The 17,157-nt window shown below is 52.0% G+C and overlaps 7 protein-coding genes across 7 annotated transcripts; 3 read left to right on the top strand and 4 right to left on the bottom strand.

Annotated features, from left to right (window-relative positions):
* Positions 1-136: 136 nt before the first annotated feature.
* On the bottom strand, positions 137-3,145 carry AUEXF2481DRAFT_3441 (uncharacterized protein; the record flags this gene model as incomplete). Its single annotated transcript, XM_013489742.1, has 2 exons — positions 137-3,048; positions 3,106-3,145. 2 exons carry the CDS (start codon positions 3,143-3,145, stop codon positions 137-139), a joined length of 2,952 nt encoding a protein of 983 aa, XP_013345196.1.
* Positions 3,146-3,888: 743 nt separating this feature from the next.
* Positions 3,889-5,392, top strand: AUEXF2481DRAFT_38160 (glycosyltransferase family 8 protein). The gene has a single exon (XM_013489913.1). It carries the CDS (start codon positions 3,951-3,953, stop codon positions 5,163-5,165), a length of 1,215 nt encoding a protein of 404 aa, XP_013345367.1. The 5' UTR covers positions 3,889-3,950; the 3' UTR covers positions 5,166-5,392.
* A 575-nt stretch (positions 5,393-5,967) lies between these two features.
* AUEXF2481DRAFT_3439 (uncharacterized protein) lies at positions 5,968-7,005 on the bottom strand (the record flags this gene model as incomplete). Its single annotated transcript, XM_013489741.1, has 1 exon — positions 5,968-7,005. The coding sequence occupies one exon, from the start codon at positions 7,003-7,005 to the stop codon at positions 5,968-5,970; it is 1,038 nt and encodes a 345-aa protein (XP_013345195.1).
* Positions 7,006-7,944: 939 nt separating this feature from the next.
* Positions 7,945-11,149, bottom strand: AUEXF2481DRAFT_610513 (uncharacterized protein). Its single transcript, XM_013490088.1, has 4 exons — positions 10,781-11,149; positions 9,956-10,312; positions 9,453-9,902; positions 7,945-9,373 (listed from the first exon to the last, which is right to left on the bottom strand). Exons 1-4 carry the CDS (start codon positions 10,886-10,888, stop codon positions 8,102-8,104), a joined length of 2,187 nt encoding a protein of 728 aa, XP_013345542.1. The 5' UTR covers positions 10,889-11,149; the 3' UTR covers positions 7,945-8,101.
* Positions 11,150-11,828: 679 nt separating this feature from the next.
* AUEXF2481DRAFT_106576 (uncharacterized protein) lies at positions 11,829-15,060 on the top strand. The gene is made up of 7 exons (XM_013490087.1): positions 11,829-12,095; positions 12,146-13,138; positions 13,189-13,320; positions 13,381-13,482; positions 13,560-13,669; positions 13,720-13,855; positions 13,913-15,060. Exons 1-7 carry the CDS (start codon positions 12,045-12,047, stop codon positions 14,762-14,764), a joined length of 2,376 nt encoding a protein of 791 aa, XP_013345541.1. The 5' UTR covers positions 11,829-12,044; the 3' UTR covers positions 14,765-15,060.
* Positions 14,834-15,752, bottom strand: AUEXF2481DRAFT_78383 (uncharacterized protein). The gene is made up of 4 exons (XM_013490051.1): positions 15,531-15,752; positions 15,429-15,475; positions 15,115-15,180; positions 14,834-15,060 (listed from the first exon to the last, which is right to left on the bottom strand). Exons 1-4 carry the CDS (start codon positions 15,552-15,554, stop codon positions 15,036-15,038), a joined length of 162 nt encoding a protein of 53 aa, XP_013345505.1. The 5' UTR covers positions 15,555-15,752; the 3' UTR covers positions 14,834-15,035.
* Positions 15,748-16,913, top strand: AUEXF2481DRAFT_3435 (uncharacterized protein; the record flags this gene model as incomplete). The annotated part of the gene is made up of 3 exons (XM_013489740.1): positions 15,748-15,770; positions 15,877-16,252; positions 16,305-16,913. The coding sequence occupies 3 exons, from the start codon at positions 15,748-15,750 to the stop codon at positions 16,911-16,913; spliced, it is 1,008 nt and encodes a 335-aa protein (XP_013345194.1).
* Positions 16,914-17,157: the final 244 nt, after the last annotated feature.

Genomic DNA, 17,157 nt, shown 5'->3' with positions numbered 1-17,157 from the left:
CCATGTCCTCGAAGTATCTTCTGGGAATGCTGAGGTCCATATTGCTTGCAGAACAGGAAAGTAGGAACAGAAGAGAAAAGAAAGGGAACGTGAATGTAAAAGGAAGGCAAGGCAACGTCTCTTTCTCAATGAGACTCTAACTGCCTCGGAACAAGAACTGCATGTCTTCAGGTGTAAGCTTCTCCATGGCCACTCTGTCGTTATTGATTGTGCCGTTGATCATGTTGGCCTTCTTCTCTTGCAACATGACGATGCGCGATTCGACGGAATCTTCGATACACAGTCGAGTGATGACACACGGGCGTCTCTGTCCGATGCGGTGGCAGCGGTCTGCGCTTTGCCACTCTGCGGCGGGGTTCCACCAAGGGTCTACGATGAAGACACGGGAAGCTTCAGTCAGGTTCAGAGCGACACCACCGGCCTTGAGTGACACTAGGAACACCTCGACGTCAGGATCTGTCATGAAGTGCTCAATCGACTTCTGGCGCTGTTGAGGCGTCATGCTACCATCGAGCATGACAGTGTTGAACCCAGCGCGACGAAGGCGCCACTCGATGAGCTGCAACATGGACGTGAACTGGGAGAACACAATCGACTTCAGGGTCTGCTTTTTGCTGCGAAGCTTGTAGAGGTCGTAGACCAGCATCTCGATCTTGGTGGACGACGTCCAGTTCTCCATCTTGATACGGTTGATGATAGAGTTCTTCTTGACAGCTTCCTCGTTCTGCTCAAGCTCAGGCATGTCGAAGTCAATCGAGAGCGGAATGTGGCAGCGAGGGCAATCAACGTCGTCGGCGCCGTCCTCCACAGACTGTGCATAATTCTTGACGCAGGTCCTGCAGAAGTCGTGCTTGCACCTGGAACGGATGGGCTCCTCGGCTGGCTCATCGCAAATGTTGCAAACCAGAACGTTCATGCCTTCGGCAGACTTTCTCTTGAGGATCAAGTCTGGGTGGTTGGAGACTTGACGCATCTGCATGATGAGACCGAAGATGTTGGCATAGTTGTTCAACATGACACCACGAGAGACATAAGTGTCGAATTCACGAGCAGTGTTGGACATGATGCTTTGGGAGAAGTCGCGCTCAATGTCTCCGAAGAACTCATTGTGCACGATGACCTCCTTGGGCGGAAGCTCCATAGAGCTGACATAGTCGCGCTTCATACGACGAAGCATGATGCGGGATGTGATGAGGAAGAGCTTGTCCATGGCTTCCTCGCGCAGCTGCGAATCCTCGGACTGGGTGATGGGGTTGAGCAGTTCCTGGTTGAAGACCGATACATGCTCCATACCAGTGTGCTTACACTCGGTGCACATGTGCTGTGCATCCAGAGACCAGTGCAAAAGAGAGCAAGGACATTTCTTGCAAAAGTAGTCCGCGAAAGGTCTGACCTCTAGGAAGCGGAGAAGAGAGAAGAACTCGCCAATGCGGTTTTGAACAGGGGTACCCGACAAGCACCACTTGTACTTACCCTTCAGTGCGAAGCAGGCCTTTGCGACTTGAGTGGTTCTGGTCTTGATGCTGTGTGCCTCGTCCAGGATCAGGCGGTGGTAGGTTATGGCGTGGATGGGCGAGGCTTCCTTGACGATGTCTCCCTTACGGCTCCATCCCTTGACCTCCTTGCGGTGCAACGACTCAAGACTGTTGTACGAGATCATGATAACATCATACTTCTTGAGCTCGTTAACCTTCATGTTCTTCGACTTGGCATTAGTACCGTGGTACACAAGGACCTTGAGCTTGCCGTCGGTGTACTCGCCAATCTCTGTGGACCACTGCATCAGAGCAACTGGAGGAACCAAGACCAGTGTCGGCTGCTTCTGGGGATAATCGGACATGATGAGCGACACGGCCTGAATCGTCTTGCCCATGCCCATCTCGTCTCCGAGAAGACCACCCTTGTAGTTGGACTGTTCTTGCCTGATCATCCAGTCCACACCCTCGAGCTGGTACGATTTCAGCTTGCGATTGATGGATGGTGGCTGGATCCCGGCTACACCCTTGATGATCGGGATGGCCTTGAGGTCTTGCCACATGGTCTTGATCTGAGGGTGTGCCTTCTCCAGCTTCAATCTCTCACGATCCTTTCTGGACATTCTGATCTTCTTTGTGTCAGCGGCAGTCTCGATGACTTGACCTCTTCGGCGGCGGAACTTGGTCGCTCCGTGGGGCCTACGTAGGGCCAACGGTGTGTCGTCGTCATCATCGTCGTCAGAGGTTTCGGCGGCGCCTGATTCAGCATCTTCGGAACGAAATTCGTCTTCAGTTGTCATGTCGGCCTCAGCAATTTCCGAGAGCTCACTGTCGCTATCAGGAACGACGAACGAGGGCCGTTGCTTGGGTACAACTGCTTTCTTTCCAGCGCGTGCTCTGACCAGGCCAGACTTGTACTTCGAGGGCTCATCCTCGTCATCTGTGTCGGCAATGATACTGCGTAGAGACCTTGTTTTGAGCTTCCCGAAGTTCGAGTATTCTTCGGATTCCGACTCAGTCTTGAAAGACATGGCAGATGAGAGATCGCTGATGTCCTCACCATTCTCCTCTCCATCCGAGTCCTCGATAACAGCGGCCCGGATTGATTTCTTGGAGCTGGATGCTGGCTCTGTCTTGATCTGCTTGGATGGATCGACCTTGATCTTCTTCGGCGGCTGTGCCCACTCTTCCTCCTGTAACGATCTGGCGATTGCAGCATCACCGTCCGTATCTCTCTTTCTCTTGTCGGTGAAGCGTCCACGTGGTGGGGGTTCAGGGGTGACCCCAGCACTGGTAGCCGGAGTATCGAGTGGTGGAGCATCAGGACTTTCAGCCGAGGACAGTGACGAAGGACTGTTGGAGCGGAGGGCAGCCTTTCTGCGAGACGACATGACTGGTATGACGACCTGGACTTGAGACCTTGATCTGGCCCTGTTATTGTCGGCTTGGACTGTGCTTGGAAGTTGGTCTTGATCACTGGTGTCTTGGTCCGAGTCGGGAATTGTTGTGAATGTTTTAGCAAGTGATGAGCGGGCTGTAGGAGGCATGGGCGAAGCGGTGTTGGATGTATTGGCTAACACGTGTCAGTCGGAGGCACTTTTGAACAAATGATAATTGCGAGTGAGCATACATTGGCGAGCACTGAGAGATGAGCGGGTTTGGCGGGCCATGATGGAAGTTTGAAATGGTGTTTTTGGAAAGAGAGTGAAACGAGAGGAAAGACACAGGCAAAGCCCAAGACAAGGCAGACACACGCTTGGAGTGAAGGAACAAGAAAAAAGGTGTGAGAGGCAAGAAGTGCTTTCTCACACACAGAATAGAAACGCCCGAGTTGCCACCCAGGGATGCTGGAGAAGGACTTCGGAGATATCGGTCTGGGAAGCAATTGGCGAGTCGGATCCGAGATCCGGGACAATGCAGATCAGCGCCTGTTCCTGGATGAGATCTGGGCTGCGCAATGCCTTGTTCTTGACAGGTGCGAGCGTGTCACAGTGTATGACAAAGACGATGTGTGAAGAAAGCGGAACTGAGATTGGAATTGTCGATGGAAAGCAACTACTCCCGTCAGCAACACTCGATAGTCAGTCAAGGCCAACTCCCTCGCCAGGCAGCGATGGACTGTTTCCCAACACGTGAAGGCGCGACGCGTTTCTGTGCCCGACTCGGCAAGGACGAGAGTCCACACCGCTCCATCTGTGTGTCACAGACGTCCAGATTATTGTAGGGAAACGACTCAAACAGCTACAAAGGACATGTCAAAGACATTCTTTCTCAACCCTGATCCCCATAGATCCCCACAATGCTGTTTCCGCTTTCCACTCATGGCCACTTTAGCCAGAAGAGTCCAAGCGTTCGAACGCTTGCCCAACACGTCATTGACTTTTATCTTGCTATCTGTTCATAGCTGGCGGCACTGATTCTCTTCCCCCCTTGATGAACTTCACTAGCATAACTATCCTTGACCAAGTTCCCATCATGACTGGGCAGAACTATGCTTACTGTACTCTCATCACCCGGTCGTCGTACCTTGCGGGCGTGCTGATACTTGCTCACACATTGGCTAAGTACAAGAGCGCATACCCTCTCATTGTTCTCTACACAGACACACTATCTGCTTCTTCAGTCCGCGCCCTTGAGCTCGAAGCAACTCACAGCAACCTCATCCTTCACCGCGTCGAAGCTCTGTTGCCACGCGATAACATCCACGTGCACCTCATAGCCGAGCGCTTCGCCGATACCTGGACCAAGTTGCGTGTCTTTGAGCTGTACAAGCTCGACAACTACGACAAGATATGCTATCTCGATGCCGACATGATCCTGCGCAGAAACATGGATCACGTCTTTGACAAGCAACTGCCCGCCAACGACTGGATCGCCGCCAACCACGCTTGCGTCTGCAACCTTGACAAGGACGCCTGGGCTCCCGAAGATTGGACCAAGGAGAACTGCGCCTACACTGCCGTATCGCATCCAGATGCCCTTGACCACCCCACTCCAATCACTCCCGACTCGCGCGGTACCTATCATCTCCTCAACAGTGGCATGTTCCTCTTCGTCGCTTCCGAGCAGCTCTGGGATCGCATGATTCACTTCTTCAACACCACTCCTCTGCTAGGCGAGTTCAAGTTCCCTGACCAAGATTTCCTGGCCGAGTTCTTCAAGAACAAGTGGATGAGCATAGGCTGGCAGTTCAATGCATTAAAGACTATGCGCTACTGGCACGAGAACATCTGGAGAGATGAGGAGGTTGTCTGCCTGCACTACATTGTCGACAAACCCTGGGCCAAGCGCGTGACCGAAGACGGCGTAGCTGGATATCTAGGTCGTGACGGCGAGACTCACACCTGGTGGTGGCAAGAATACGAGGACTGGCACAAGCAACGCGAAGCACAAGGGGAGACGGAAGAACTGAGCATCGCAGAGAAGCACACTGCCAGACCTCTCGGCCAGGAAGACCAGGAGTCGGACGAGATGCGTGCCATTGGCAGCGGCGTCCAGTCTTTTGCAAACAATAAGAAGCCCGGCCAAAGCAACGGAGAGGACAAGCAGCAAGACACCAACGGTTACAAGGAGAACGAAGATCTTCCTCAGCCTCAGCTCCCAGCTCCCCATGAGCTCAAGGGGAAGGCTTTGGGCGAACGTGGCCATGGTCCCAGACTTCGTGGAGGCTCTTCTCAAATGAAGCCTTGAGTGTTTCTCTGGATACACGCTACATGATACATGTACTCGCTTATCTGTTCTAACAGCTGTACATAACATCAGTCTTGCTCGGTAGGTTAACCAGTACTTCTCGTATCTCACGATTACTTATTGCCTGCTGTCCTTGTCTTCCTTCATCAAACAAGTACTGGTTGCGTGGCCCAATGGCAAGGCGCTTGACTACGAATCAAGAGATTGCAGGTTCGATCCCTGCCGTGATCACATCTTCTTTTGTTGGGTGTCTTGAACGAGACAAAGCTTCTTTGTAGTGGCAGATTGTTTTTTTCTGTGGACGGTCGGCATTAAGGTAGGTTTGCCGACAGGTCCGAGGATTCGCCGAAGCATGCAGCAGAGAGCACCCTGTCTTTTTTGACAGACTCCTCTCCCCTGTGCCATCAAAATCGATGTGATGTACTTGCTTGTCACTTTTCTCATGTCATGATCATGCAATACCTTGGTATGAGGAAGCTCTTTGCTGCGGTCGGACATAGCATACAGCCATCCATCCAGAGCACGGTTTCTCCTTCGAGCAGGTTTCGTCACAAACACAGCAGCCTTCTTCAGACGTACGTGGGTCTGCCCGACAACTCTTTTGAGCATGAAAAGAACCCAGACACCAGGTACGTGGATATGAGTATGTGGGTGCTTTTTCTTGCAAGCATCATGTATGTAACTATGTTGCTGTCTTACAAGCTTCTCCAAACAACTCTCTCCCAGGCTTCGAGCTCGACGAGACGCTCTGTGATAGTCATGACGTGTGCTCTGATTGATTGACAGACAAGTCTCTATGTAGCTATAGTCCAGCAAACAGATCGTCGATGGCGTTCTTCTTTTTCTTCTTCTTGACAGGCTTTGCAGCACTACTCAAAGTATCATCTTCTGTTTGCTTTGGCCTCTTTGCCTTGAGCTTCGAGTTCGTTGTTGATATTGGCGCTGAAGACTTTGATGGTTTCGGTATCGGCGTAGTGGAGTTGTCGTCCCAGTTGACGGCAGGGAGGACCTTGACTGGTTTCTGCTTGACTTCCGTCTTTGTGGGCTTGAGCTTCTTGCTGGCTTTTGTCGTTGTAGGAGGTGGTGTGCTGGAGTCTCTGGTCGATAGGATCGGTGTGCTAGTCGCCATGGCCTTTATAGCTTTCCGACTCTGCTCCAGCATATCGCGTTCAGGAGCTAAGCAACCACTCTCCTTCTTCCTCAACTCCTTCTCTGTGTCTCGTGCTGTGCTCGCCGCCATGACGTCGTCATCGGAGCTAGTATCCCTCATCAACACCTCCCCAAAATCTTCCCTCCTCTCTCCCTCCCGCGACACAAGCACGCCCAACCCATCATCTTCACCCCACCCTTCAGCGGCAAAAGCCTCTATAGCTTTCCTCGTCTCTTCCTCCCCTAGATCGTCGTATACAGCAATCAAGCCGAACACCCTACATACATGTCCCAGAATTGCCATCAACACAATCCCAAGTACAGCGAACCGACCATCAGCAATCAACTGTCCAAATGCATGCTGAACTTTCGGTACCAAGACATCTCGCCAGAAAGCCAGTGTTTGCTGTATCCTAAGTCGTGTAGCCTCGTCTTCTGCTTTCTTCTTGTGGCGAGCAAGATTTGTAGTAGGTGTGTGCGACAAAGCTGTCAGATGAGTCAAGATAGTCTGGAGATGGCGGCGGAAGATGTTGAAGTGGCGGTACCAGGTACTTCGACGGTGTTGGTTGTGGTTTCTGTGGTGAAGGAGATGCATGAGGGTGTGTAAATGTTGGAGATCCGCGGTCTGTGATGAGGAAGGTAGTTTGAGAGAGGGGAGGTCGGAGAGCTTTGTTATCGGATTGGTCCCCATGGTGTGAGGTCGACTAGCGCTTCTCGTCTTCTAGATCCTGTATTATTCCAAGAAAACGCGGTCCCTCGGCCTGCGTCTAGCAAAGCGTAACCAGGAGATCCAGCTCCCGATGTACAGCAAATTATCGCAACCAGTCTCCAGTTGTCTTGAGGCTTTTGAGGGATTAGAGGGGGAGAGTGGAGTGGAGATGGCAGTGTTCAGAAGATTTGCAGGATTTGAAGATAATGCTCGTGGTATGAGTACACTGACCGAGCGAGCAAAGTTCTACTCTCCGGACTAGCTGTGATACAGCAAAGTCTCTCAGATATCAGATCTTGTCTCGATGTCTCAAGTGCTGCGCTAATTTGAATCTTCTGACTTATGGTTGTTCTTCTTGTGTGCTTTGGAGATTGAAGTTTTCTTGGTTGGTATTCATACCCGCCTGTCGCAACAAAGCTTCGACTTTCAGTCTGCGCACTCTTGCTATTCAGCAAATCCTAGCTTGAAGGAATCTTCCTGGAAACTTGTTGATGTTATATGATAGCGACGTTGATAGGAAAAGTTGAAGCAAGAGAGAGGCTGCCAGTCGCCAAGAATGTCTCTCACGTCGGACTTTTCGGGGTTAACACTTTGGTATGCAATATTGACATCACACTTGAAAGGCACAAGCACTCATGCAGAAGGTAAAGTTTCGAGGCAGATCTGTTTCATTTCTCTGTATGTCGAAAGCAAAGCTAAGCTAAAGTATCTGAGAGAATGTAAATTCTCTATCTTCTTTTTCTTGAAGCAAAGGTCTTTTTCCATCTAGAATCCGCCTGTTTTCAATTCTTCCAAGCTCACGAGGAAGGAGACAGCATGCCCAACACCGTTGTCCAGAAACGAGAAGTCTCCAGAAGAACAAATGTTCGATGCTGCTCGACCCTGAGGCTTTTAGCCCGCCAATGTTTTTGAAATTTTCTGGTATTTGCTCTTCCTCAAACAGTGCCAACTAATGACAAGAGAAGAAAGTTTGTCGTTAGTCGTGATGAGGTTGCGGAATGAACAGCTTCCAAGCTGTCCACTGCTTCCAATTTTCTCTGTGCTCAATGACCGAGAACCACGTCAGCCCATGGAGGGTTTATTGACGGTAGTGACCACGACGGTAGCGGCTGCCACGGTTCTCGTGGAAGTACGCATCGTTCTCGTCGAAGAAGTCGTCTTCCTCATAGTCGTTACGAGTAGGGTCGTGAGAGTCCTCCTGGGGGGCACCGCCAATGCGACGAGCGGGACGCTGCTGGTAACCACCACCGCCGCGACGGGCAGGGTGACCCTGAGCATCGTCGCGATGAGCGGGATACTGGTGACGACCCTGACCACGGTGGCCAAGCTGACGACGTTCGTTGAAACGAACCTGGCGCTGTTCTTCGAACTGGCGCTCCTCCTCAATAGCGAAGGAGGTTCCACGGTCGTACTGGCCCTCGCGATGATGAGCGTCGGGACCGTAAGGACCCTTACCGCGGCGAGGAGGGAAGAGGCCGATTGTGCCAGCGTTGTCTCTGGAACGCTTACGCTTCTGCTCGTTGTTGGGAGGAGGGAAGGGGGCCTCGGTACCGATAGCACGGTAATCAGGGAGGCCGGTCTCTTCGTCGATGGGCAGGTCGGTGGACTCGATGTTGTACCAAAGCTTGGGACGGAATGCGGGAGTCTCCTCCATGACGACTGAGTTGCGGAACTTGGCCAAAAGGCAGTCAATGCCTTGGATTGTGGCGTAGGAGACTTCGCACTTCTTCAGCGAGCCGTACATGCTCCAAGGGTGACCAACGCGCTTCTGTACGAAGTTGGTGATGTACTCAGGCTTGCAGAAGTTCACAAATGCGTAACCAACGTTGAAGTTGTTTGAGAAGTCGATGCGCAGGTACGAGAAGTCATAATGACCGGCCGAGGTCTCGTCCAGCCACATCTTGAGGTCTTCGAACTGTACGCGGTTGGGTACGTTGCGCAACATAATAGTTGTGCGAACGTCGATGCCGTCGTGGATCTTCAACAAGTTGACAGTCTGAGGCTGGTTGAAACGCCAAAACTCAACATCTGTCTGATGGACGATAGAATCGTCAGAAGGAACCCACCAGGCGCGCTGGGGGGCATCGCTGGGACGACCGCGGTAGCTACCGCGACCACCACGACTGCGATGGGCTCCATGGTTACCATGCGAGCGAGGGGCGTACTCGTCTTTGTGCGAGCGAGGGTTGTAGTAGTTGTTTTTGTTCTCGAGACGATCATCAAAGTCGTCGTAGAGTTCAAGAGCTTGAGTTGCAGCCTCAAGTTGAGCAATTCCGCCCTGGGCAGCGGGATGGGCGTAGCGGACGTAACCAGGAGGCTCATACTGCTTGACAGAGACTGTGACGGACTCCTATTGCTGGTCAGAAAGTGAATTGAGGAGGAGAATACAGATGTGAGGATGGAAGAGAAGGAAGGAAAGAAATACTTACGCAAGTGTAGGGAGCCTCATTCTGAACAGAGACGCTGACTGCGGTTTCGGCAGACTTGACTGAGAAGTATTCGGCACGGAAACGAGGGGCCTCGAAACCGTCGGGCTCGACGTACGAGAACATGCGTACGTTGCCAAAAGCTTCAGCCAGGGTGTAGACCTCAGAATGAATGGCCGAGAGGTTGAAGTCCATCATGCTCATAGGCATGGCGGTGAACACGACCTGGCCATCGTAGGCTGAGACTGACTGTGCGCGAGGGTGACGGCGGTCGATAGCAAAGTACTCGTGGTGATCAACAAACCTGAACGAGACAGTTCGGAAAACACTCTCGAACATGATCTTCGAGCTTGAAGCTGCACGAAGGTCGTCGAAGCGACAGTAGAGGCTGAAGGTGTAAGGAGTGTCACCCTCAGCAGTGACGGCATTGTCGACCAGATGTTCAAGGCCAGCCTATAGGAATGTCAGAGGATAATCAAAGCAAAGCAAGAAGAAAAGGAACTTACATCCGAGAGGACTTCATTAAGGATCTCCTGAGTCCACTCGCCAGGAAGCATACCGAAGCGCACGAAGCGAGTCTCGACAAGGTTAGGGTCAGCATCGGTGCTGAATCCTGGGCCACTCATGAGAGAGGAATGACGAGAAGGCGACGAGACACAGGAGCCGATAGGCTTGACGGAAGAGAACGAGGACTTGGTGGAAGGACCGTCCGGAGTCGAGCCAAGGTTCAGCATCTTCATAGCACTGCCTTGACCAGGCGTGTAGAAGCTGTTGAAGGGAGAGCTGTTGCTGGCTTGGGAGGTGCCAAAGGCCTTGGTGGGAGTAAACACTGATCCGAAAGGAGACATAGTGCTTGAGAATTGCTAAAGATGGTCAGTCATTGAGCATAGGTGAAGACATGAAAGGTGGGACGAGTCGAAATATATGAGATGAGGCGAGTTGGGAGAAAAACGTAAGATCAAGATAGGATGGAATGGAATACGATGGGACGGGATGGGATGAAGCGTAGACAGGTTGGATGTAGTATGAGATGAAGTATGACATGAGTCAAACCAGTACAAGTCGTGATGGAGGACATGAAAGGACAAGAGGGTAGAGGATGGATGATGAACAGGAAAGGCAAAGACAAAAAGCGAAAGGCGAAAGGCGACAGACAGAACGACAAAAGACCACCAAATTTCCGCCGTGAGATGGAAACGAGGTCAATTGCTGTTAGGTCTTGTAGCGGTTGATTCCGCGCGCACAGATGATGGAAATGGAGATGGAGATGGGAGAGATGATGACAGTGTGTGCAGATTCGCGCGAAGGAGGTGTAAAGAAAGAAAACGTACCTTGGATGGAGTAAACTGAGCACTGGGAGCAGCGCTCTGGAAGATCTTGTGGTCTTCGATGGGGTTACCACTGTCCTTTCTGGACATGGCGAACGACTGAGGAGTCATTTTGGCGCGAAGTACTTTCAGAGAAAGAAGCTGCGCGATGATTTTGGATGAAAGATTGATGAAGGAAGGATGGAAGAAGGATGAAGGAAGGATAAAGGATGAAGACCTTGACCAAGGATAGAAGAAGCTATGTCAGAAGACAAGCGATTTCAAAAACTGGTAGATGGACGTCGTGGAAGGAGGAAGGGAGGGAAGCGACTGGGGGAGGCCCTTTATATACTCTTCTGGCTCGAGCGAACGCGTCGAACAGTTTGACGCAATGAAGGTGAAGGCAAGAATGACAGTGATCGGATTGTAGGTAGACAATTTGGTTGCTCGAGAGGAGTTCGAGGAGGCTCGAGATGAAGAGAAGCTCGAATCGACGATCACTACGAGGGAAGGTGCTCGAGATGGTCGCTTCTCGAGGAAGGCACAACTCTTCGTCCCTGCCTTACGAGGGCTGGGCTTATCGAAACCAGGCAATCGTGGATATCAACGCGATCAGCAAGGTCCGATGTTCGACACCGTCAAGTCTTGGACAATTCTATGGAAGGTTGGGGGAGAGATGGTGGTATGGGGGCAGAAGATAAGTTCTGCAAGAGAAGTCTACCGAGCCATCGAGGGCTGAAGGTACTTTCACCTTGATGGTGAGCTCGCACGTCATGTTGTAGGTTCGACGACCGAGTGATCGAAACAGCTGGGTAACACCTCTGAAATTGTTGTGCATCGTATCCCACATCGCTCGAACACTTCTTGCGATGATGTCCCACAGCATGCAACAACGAAGCAGGCTTCGCTCTTTGTTATAGAGCTTGAGGTTGATTGCCTGCTTGGCAATTGCTTCCAGCCATGTGGTGTTTGATGCGGCTCTGCGGCAACTAAGTTCTTCGAGCCTAGTTTCGCGCATTGGCCTCATCTACTCCTCTCCAACTCCGAAGCATGACATGCTCCCATTTCTCGAGTCCAATAACCATTACGGTCATGATCTGGACTAGATAAACATCTTGATCTTGACATTCCGCAAGACAGGCCAGTCCATCGATTCTGTTCTTTCACTCTCGAGGCTCGACTTAGATTGCGAAAATCCCCGACCTTTACGTATCTAAGGACGCGTCTTAGGCAAAGCAGTTGTATCCCAGTCCTTGCCTATTCGAGGAGACACCAACTGTGGTAAATCATGCCGGCGATAATTGAACCCCATGATGAGTTCATGGGCGCTGTCCAGCAGGTAGTAATTTCGTATTCCCGAAGACATGACAGCAAGCTGACATAACGCAGATTATTCTGTCATCATCCGAGACAGATTACATCGACCAGTTGATACCGGTGATGCGAGATCTCAGAAACTCAGAGCGTGCTGGCCATCTGATTCAGGCCCTCAACCAAGTCTCGAACGACCGACAAGCCGAGATCGAGCGTATCTGCAACACCAATCATCAGGAATTCATCAACTCAGTCAATCAGCTCCAACACGTCCGACAAGGTACTGTCGACTTGACCGCCGAGATTATGAGCCTCAGCCAGTCAATCGAAGCTAGTACCGAGAAACTCGCAGAGCAGAAGAGAGCCTTGGTTGATTCCAGAGGTGTCAGGCAGAACATTGATGACGCCACTCAAGCATTGAAAGACTGCCTCGAAGTTCTGCGGCTGGCAAACCAGGTACATGACCTCCTCCAAGAGAAGAATCGCTATGCAGCACTTCGGGCCTTGGACGAGCTGCAGAACGTTCACCTGAGAGAGGTCACCCGCTACATGATTGCTGGCATGATTGAGCGCTCTGTACCTGCAACCCAGCGCCTGATAGCTGAGGCTGTCATGGCAGACCTGAACACTTGGCTTTTCCGGATCCGAGAGACTTCGCAATTCTTGGGCGAGGTAGCATTCTACCACACCGAGATGCGTCGCACCAGACACAAGATGAGGTTCGAGGAGAATCCAGATCTAGCCAACTTCAAACTCAACTCAGCAGTGGAAGCCGTTGCCGACGAGAGCGAAGAATTTGATGTGCTGAACAACGAGGAAGTACAGGTTGACTTCTCTCCTCTCTTTGAAGCAATCCACATACATGACGCTCTGGGCCAAAGCGAGAAGTTTCGTCAAGACTACTCGGCCACCAGAAGGAGGCAGAAAGAACTGCTCTTGCCGACGAGCCTCGATCTCCTGGACGAAGACGCAGGCGAATTGAGTACTCTGCTAGAGAGCATTGCTGGCTTTGCCATCGTCGAGAAAGCTACGATGTTGAAAACAGAGAATTTGAGGTCGTCCGCGGATGTGAGCCCACCCCTCTTGAATCGACCACGGGCTTTGTTGACGTTATCCAGGTTGATGAGTTGTGGGACTCGATGTGCCAAAGTGCCATCACGTTGGTCAGCAAGTCGTTGCCAGCTATTGACAACGACGAGAGACTCTTGAAGATCAAGGGCGTCATTGCGCTCTTCGTCCAGACTATGGGAGTGAGTCCAGCTATTAGCACTAAACTGCAGATCAGAAAAGAGGCTGACAAGAGATGACAGAGTTGGGGCTATTCTGTGGATAGTCTCGACAAGTTACTCCTTACGATTTTCGACAAGTACGCGCAGTTGCTCAAGCAGAGGTTCAGCGAAGATTTCCAGGAGGTGAGTGGCGTAGTGATCGCAAGCCCAGCCCAGCCGTGCGGTTCGTGTTGCGAGCTAAAGCTGACTTTCACACGTAGATTGTGTCGACTGACGACTACATGCCTATGCCAATCAACAACCCCGACGAGTACGATAAGGTTATCAACGTCAGCTGGTATACGCCAGAGAAGGATCGTGAGCAGCAAAAGTACGTGTATGCGTCAGAGATACGCGGAATCATGATACTAACTACAGTAGCTTCCCCTGTGTTCTTCCCTTCTCCCAGATGTACCCCCTTTGTTGCATCGACATCCGGAACTTTCTAAACCAAATCTATCTGTTCTCTGACGATCACTTCCAAAACACTGGAGTCATCGACGACACACTAAAAAGCGTAAGCCATCGAGGCGCCGCCCTGAGCTTCACACGTGACTGACATACTTCACAACAGTCGTTGGACGATTTACTCTGCCACAAAGTGTGCCAGTCACTCGTCGAAAGGCTATCATCACAGTACCCCGGTCAAATTGTGCAAATCCTGACCAACCTCGATCACTTCGAAACAGCATGCCGAGAGCTGCAAGACTTGCTCGCAGAAGCCCGCTCGTCGAGCAGCGCAGCCGGGCCTATCGTGCTCGCGGCGACAGAAGAATTCACAACAGCCAAAAAGGCGGCAGAGAAGCGCATCTTCGAACTCGTCAACAGCAAGATCGACGACTTGATCGAGACAGCCGAGTATGACTGGAGCTCCACCTATGAGCCATCAGCTGCTTCGCCTTATATGCAGGAATTGACACGCTACTTGTCGGACGTCATGTCCAGTGTGTTGCTCGGTCTGCCCGTGCAGATCAAAGAGCTCATTTACTTTGACGCCCTGGCACATATCAGTAACGCCATTCTTGCACTACCGTTGGACCCCTCCATCCGTCGACTCTCGCCTCAGAGTGTCACAGCGTTCCGCCTTGACTCGGAGCATTTGATCGAGTTTGTCCGCAGCCTCGACAACCCCGTGCTCATGGAGGGCCTTGACGAGCTACGCCAAACAGTTGAGCTCATGGCTGTGGCCAAAGAAGGTGAGGGACGCGCAGAAGAAGAGTTCTTCGACGTGGAAAAGGGACGCAAGAGGTTTGGGAAGGTGGACAAGATGAGTGGAGCCGAGCTGCTTGAGAAGGTCAGTCAGGGAGTCGAGGCACAGAAGGCAGCTGCGGTCGCCCAAGCAGCCAGCCCAGTGGCGGACAAGAAGTCGACCATGAACTTCCCAGCCTTTGCGAGCAGATTCAAAAAGGACAAGGATGCATCATAGACAGTTGGTCACAGGCACATTAAAGTAGAGCAGAAGCAGGATACCCTTAGATAGAAGTGATCAGAGTTTAGTGGATTCATCAAAAAGAGCCTCATTCGTCAAGGCAGAATATTTTACTTTGTACAAGAAGTGGCAGGAATAGCCTTTTGGTAGTATTGCAGAAGTCGAAGCCGCTGGCTGTCCTGCATCTCGTTGGGCCTTTCTCGTAAACGCTCAACACAACTTCACGCCTCGTTCGTCTATCGTACAGTGTCGGGCCAGCTTATTCTGCTTAGATGGCGAGAGGAGAGAAGAGCCTGGGAGAGAGTCAGCACAGCGTAGTGGACCGAGGGTCGAAGGCAGAGTCGTACTTGATCAGAGAAGGGCGGGGCACGCTGCGGGTGTAGCCAAGGTAGATGATCAAGGGAAGGTATCCACTGTAAGATGGCCTGTCAGCGCAAGTTCCTTTACAGGAACCGAGATGGTTCGTGTCGATGCCGGTGTTTGCTGTCGTAGCAAGGAAAGGATGTGTGATGTGCATGAGGCTTCGACGTGTTTCATGGTCCATGTCCTTGGTCTTTTTGCTTTTCCTCGTCCTCTTGTTCCAAACAGTAAAGCAGACCAGTTTGAGAGATGCCAGGGGGTCCAGGGTGCGACAGATGATAGAAAGACGGAGCGAACGTACTAGTGGACAGCGACACGAGAAATGTCAATGACGCGCGAGATGCGCTCCTACATGAGTGTCAGTCAGAAAGTCACAGGAATGTCATGGGTTGACTCGGCATACCTTGGTCTCTTCGGAAAGCTGCATGTTGACGAGATGGACACGGATGTATAGAGGTGCTAGACAGAGCAAAGATGTGTAAAGCGTCACTCGCGACAGGCGTCAGATCGGGCTTTGCGGCGAAAAGAAGCGGCGGAGCCTTCCGTCATTGCTGAACTTCTCTGGCGCATGCGACTAGACACCTCTGCCACTTGATTACATTCAACGTACACCAACGAACATGGCGTCTGGAGGAAAGCACTGGTATGTTGACTCCTTCCATATCCACCATCCATCCTCTTCTCAGTCGCACCACAGCCGCGAGCGCATAACATACCCCACTAGAAGCTCAAGCTAACACGTCTTGCAGGGAACAAGACAAGGAAGCCACCGTCTATGTCGGCAACCTCGATGAGCGCGTAACCGACCAACTCGTCTGGGAGTTGATGCTCCAAGCTGGCCGCATCGTCAATGTCCATCTCCCCAAGGATCGCGTCACGCAAACACATCAGGGCTTTGGCTTCGTCGAGTTCGTCAGCGAAGAAGACGCCGACTATGCCGCCAAAATCATGAACCAGATCCGTCTATGGGGAAAGCCAATCCGTGTCAACAAGGCCTCGGCCGACAAGCAGAAGACTCTGGATGTTGGTGCCGAGCTCTTCGTTGGAAACTTGGATCCCATGGTCGACGAGCGCGTCTTGTTCGAGACTTTCAGCCGCTTCGGCAGCTTGACCTCTGCACCAAAGGTATGCTCTGTCCTGTTTGCCCACCTCTGTCATGTTACTGACAGCTCTTCAGGTTGCTCGCGACGATGCGAACCTCAGCAAGGGATACGGCTTCGTGTCCTTCACCACATTCGAAGCCTCCGACGATGCCATCGCAAACATGCACGGCCAATACCTCATGAACAAAGAGATCACCGCCCAGTACGCTTTCAAGAAGGATGGCAAGGGTGAACGTCACGGCGACGCCGCAGAGCGTGCCCTTGCTGCAGCCGGCCGCGAACACAACATCGAGCCCCAGGTCCAACCTCTACCCCCACAACTGCTTGCTCCTCAGCAGATCGCCACCCCTATCGCACCGCCCACGCCCATGTCTGCCGCACCCTACGGTGTCTCGCCTGTGACCGGTGGATACGGCGCTCCTCCAGCAGCCAGGACCCCACTCCCAGCTCCTCCAGCTGCCGCCGGCGTTCCTGCTCGACCACCTCCTAGCATCGGTGGATATAACGGTCCCCAAGGTGGCTATAACGGTCCTCAAGGCTTTGCCCCCCCTCCAGGTTTCGCACCAAATGGAGCTCCTCCAGGCTTTGCACCACCGCCAGGTTTCGGTGGCATGCCTGGTATGCCTCCCGGTTTCCCTGCTCCTCCTCCAGGAATGCCTCCAAACGCCTACCAAAGACGATGAGACGAGTTGGTACAATCTGAGAGAAGAGGCTACATCTACGATTCAAGGAAAAGCTGTTGTTTTTAGCGAGGCGTTCATGGCATGCTCGGGATTTGGTTGCATGACAAAAGGAGAAGGAAATGTATATTGAGATGGACAACGTATCAGGAAACACGGGTAACCCCTGCAAGTTGACCCTCGGTGAAAGCTAGGAAATCACAACCACTGTGCAGGCTCTACAGTCGACAGTGTGTAATGGTCGATC

Source organism: Aureobasidium subglaciale (genome assembly GCF_000721755.1).
Source record: "Aureobasidium subglaciale EXF-2481 unplaced genomic scaffold scaffold_6, whole genome shotgun sequence".
In the NCBI taxonomy this organism is placed as follows: Eukaryota; Fungi; Ascomycota; class Dothideomycetes; order Dothideales; family Saccotheciaceae; genus Aureobasidium; species Aureobasidium subglaciale.
The sequence above is the reverse complement of the archived record's forward strand: the minus strand, read 5'-3'. Positions and strand labels throughout refer to the sequence as shown.

Coding starts and splice junctions, on each gene's coding strand:
- AUEXF2481DRAFT_38160 (XM_013489913.1), top strand. CDS start 3,951: ATGACTGGGCAGAACTATGCTTACTGTACTCTCATCACCCGGTCGTCG.
- AUEXF2481DRAFT_610513 (XM_013490088.1), bottom strand. CDS start 10,888: ATGACTCCTCAGTCGTTCGCCATGTCCAGAAAGGACAGTGGTAACCCC. Junction 10,313..10,780: donor CTCAGTTTACTCCATCCAAG/GTACGTTTTCTT, acceptor GACCATCTTTAG/CAATTCTCAAGCACTATGTC. Junction 9,903..9,955: donor TTAATGAAGTCCTCTCGGAT/GTAAGTTCCTTT, acceptor ACATTCCTATAG/GCTGGCCTTGAACATCTGGT.
- AUEXF2481DRAFT_106576 (XM_013490087.1), top strand. CDS start 12,045: ATGCCGGCGATAATTGAACCCCATGATGAGTTCATGGGCGCTGTCCAG. Junction 13,139..13,188: donor ATTTGAGGTCGTCCGCGGAT/GTGAGCCCACCC, acceptor GACGTTATCCAG/GTTGATGAGTTGTGGGACTC. Junction 13,670..13,719: donor AAGGATCGTGAGCAGCAAAA/GTACGTGTATGC, acceptor TAACTACAGTAG/CTTCCCCTGTGTTCTTCCCT.
- AUEXF2481DRAFT_78383 (XM_013490051.1), bottom strand. CDS start 15,554: ATGCAGCTTTCCGAAGAGACCAAG. Junction 15,476..15,530: donor AGCTTTCCGAAGAGACCAAG/GTATGCCGAGTC, acceptor ACACTCATGTAG/GAGCGCATCTCGCGCGTCAT. Junction 15,061..15,114: donor CCCCGCCCTTCTCTGATCAA/GTACGACTCTGC, acceptor ACTCTCTCCCAG/GCTCTTCTCTCCTCTCGCCA.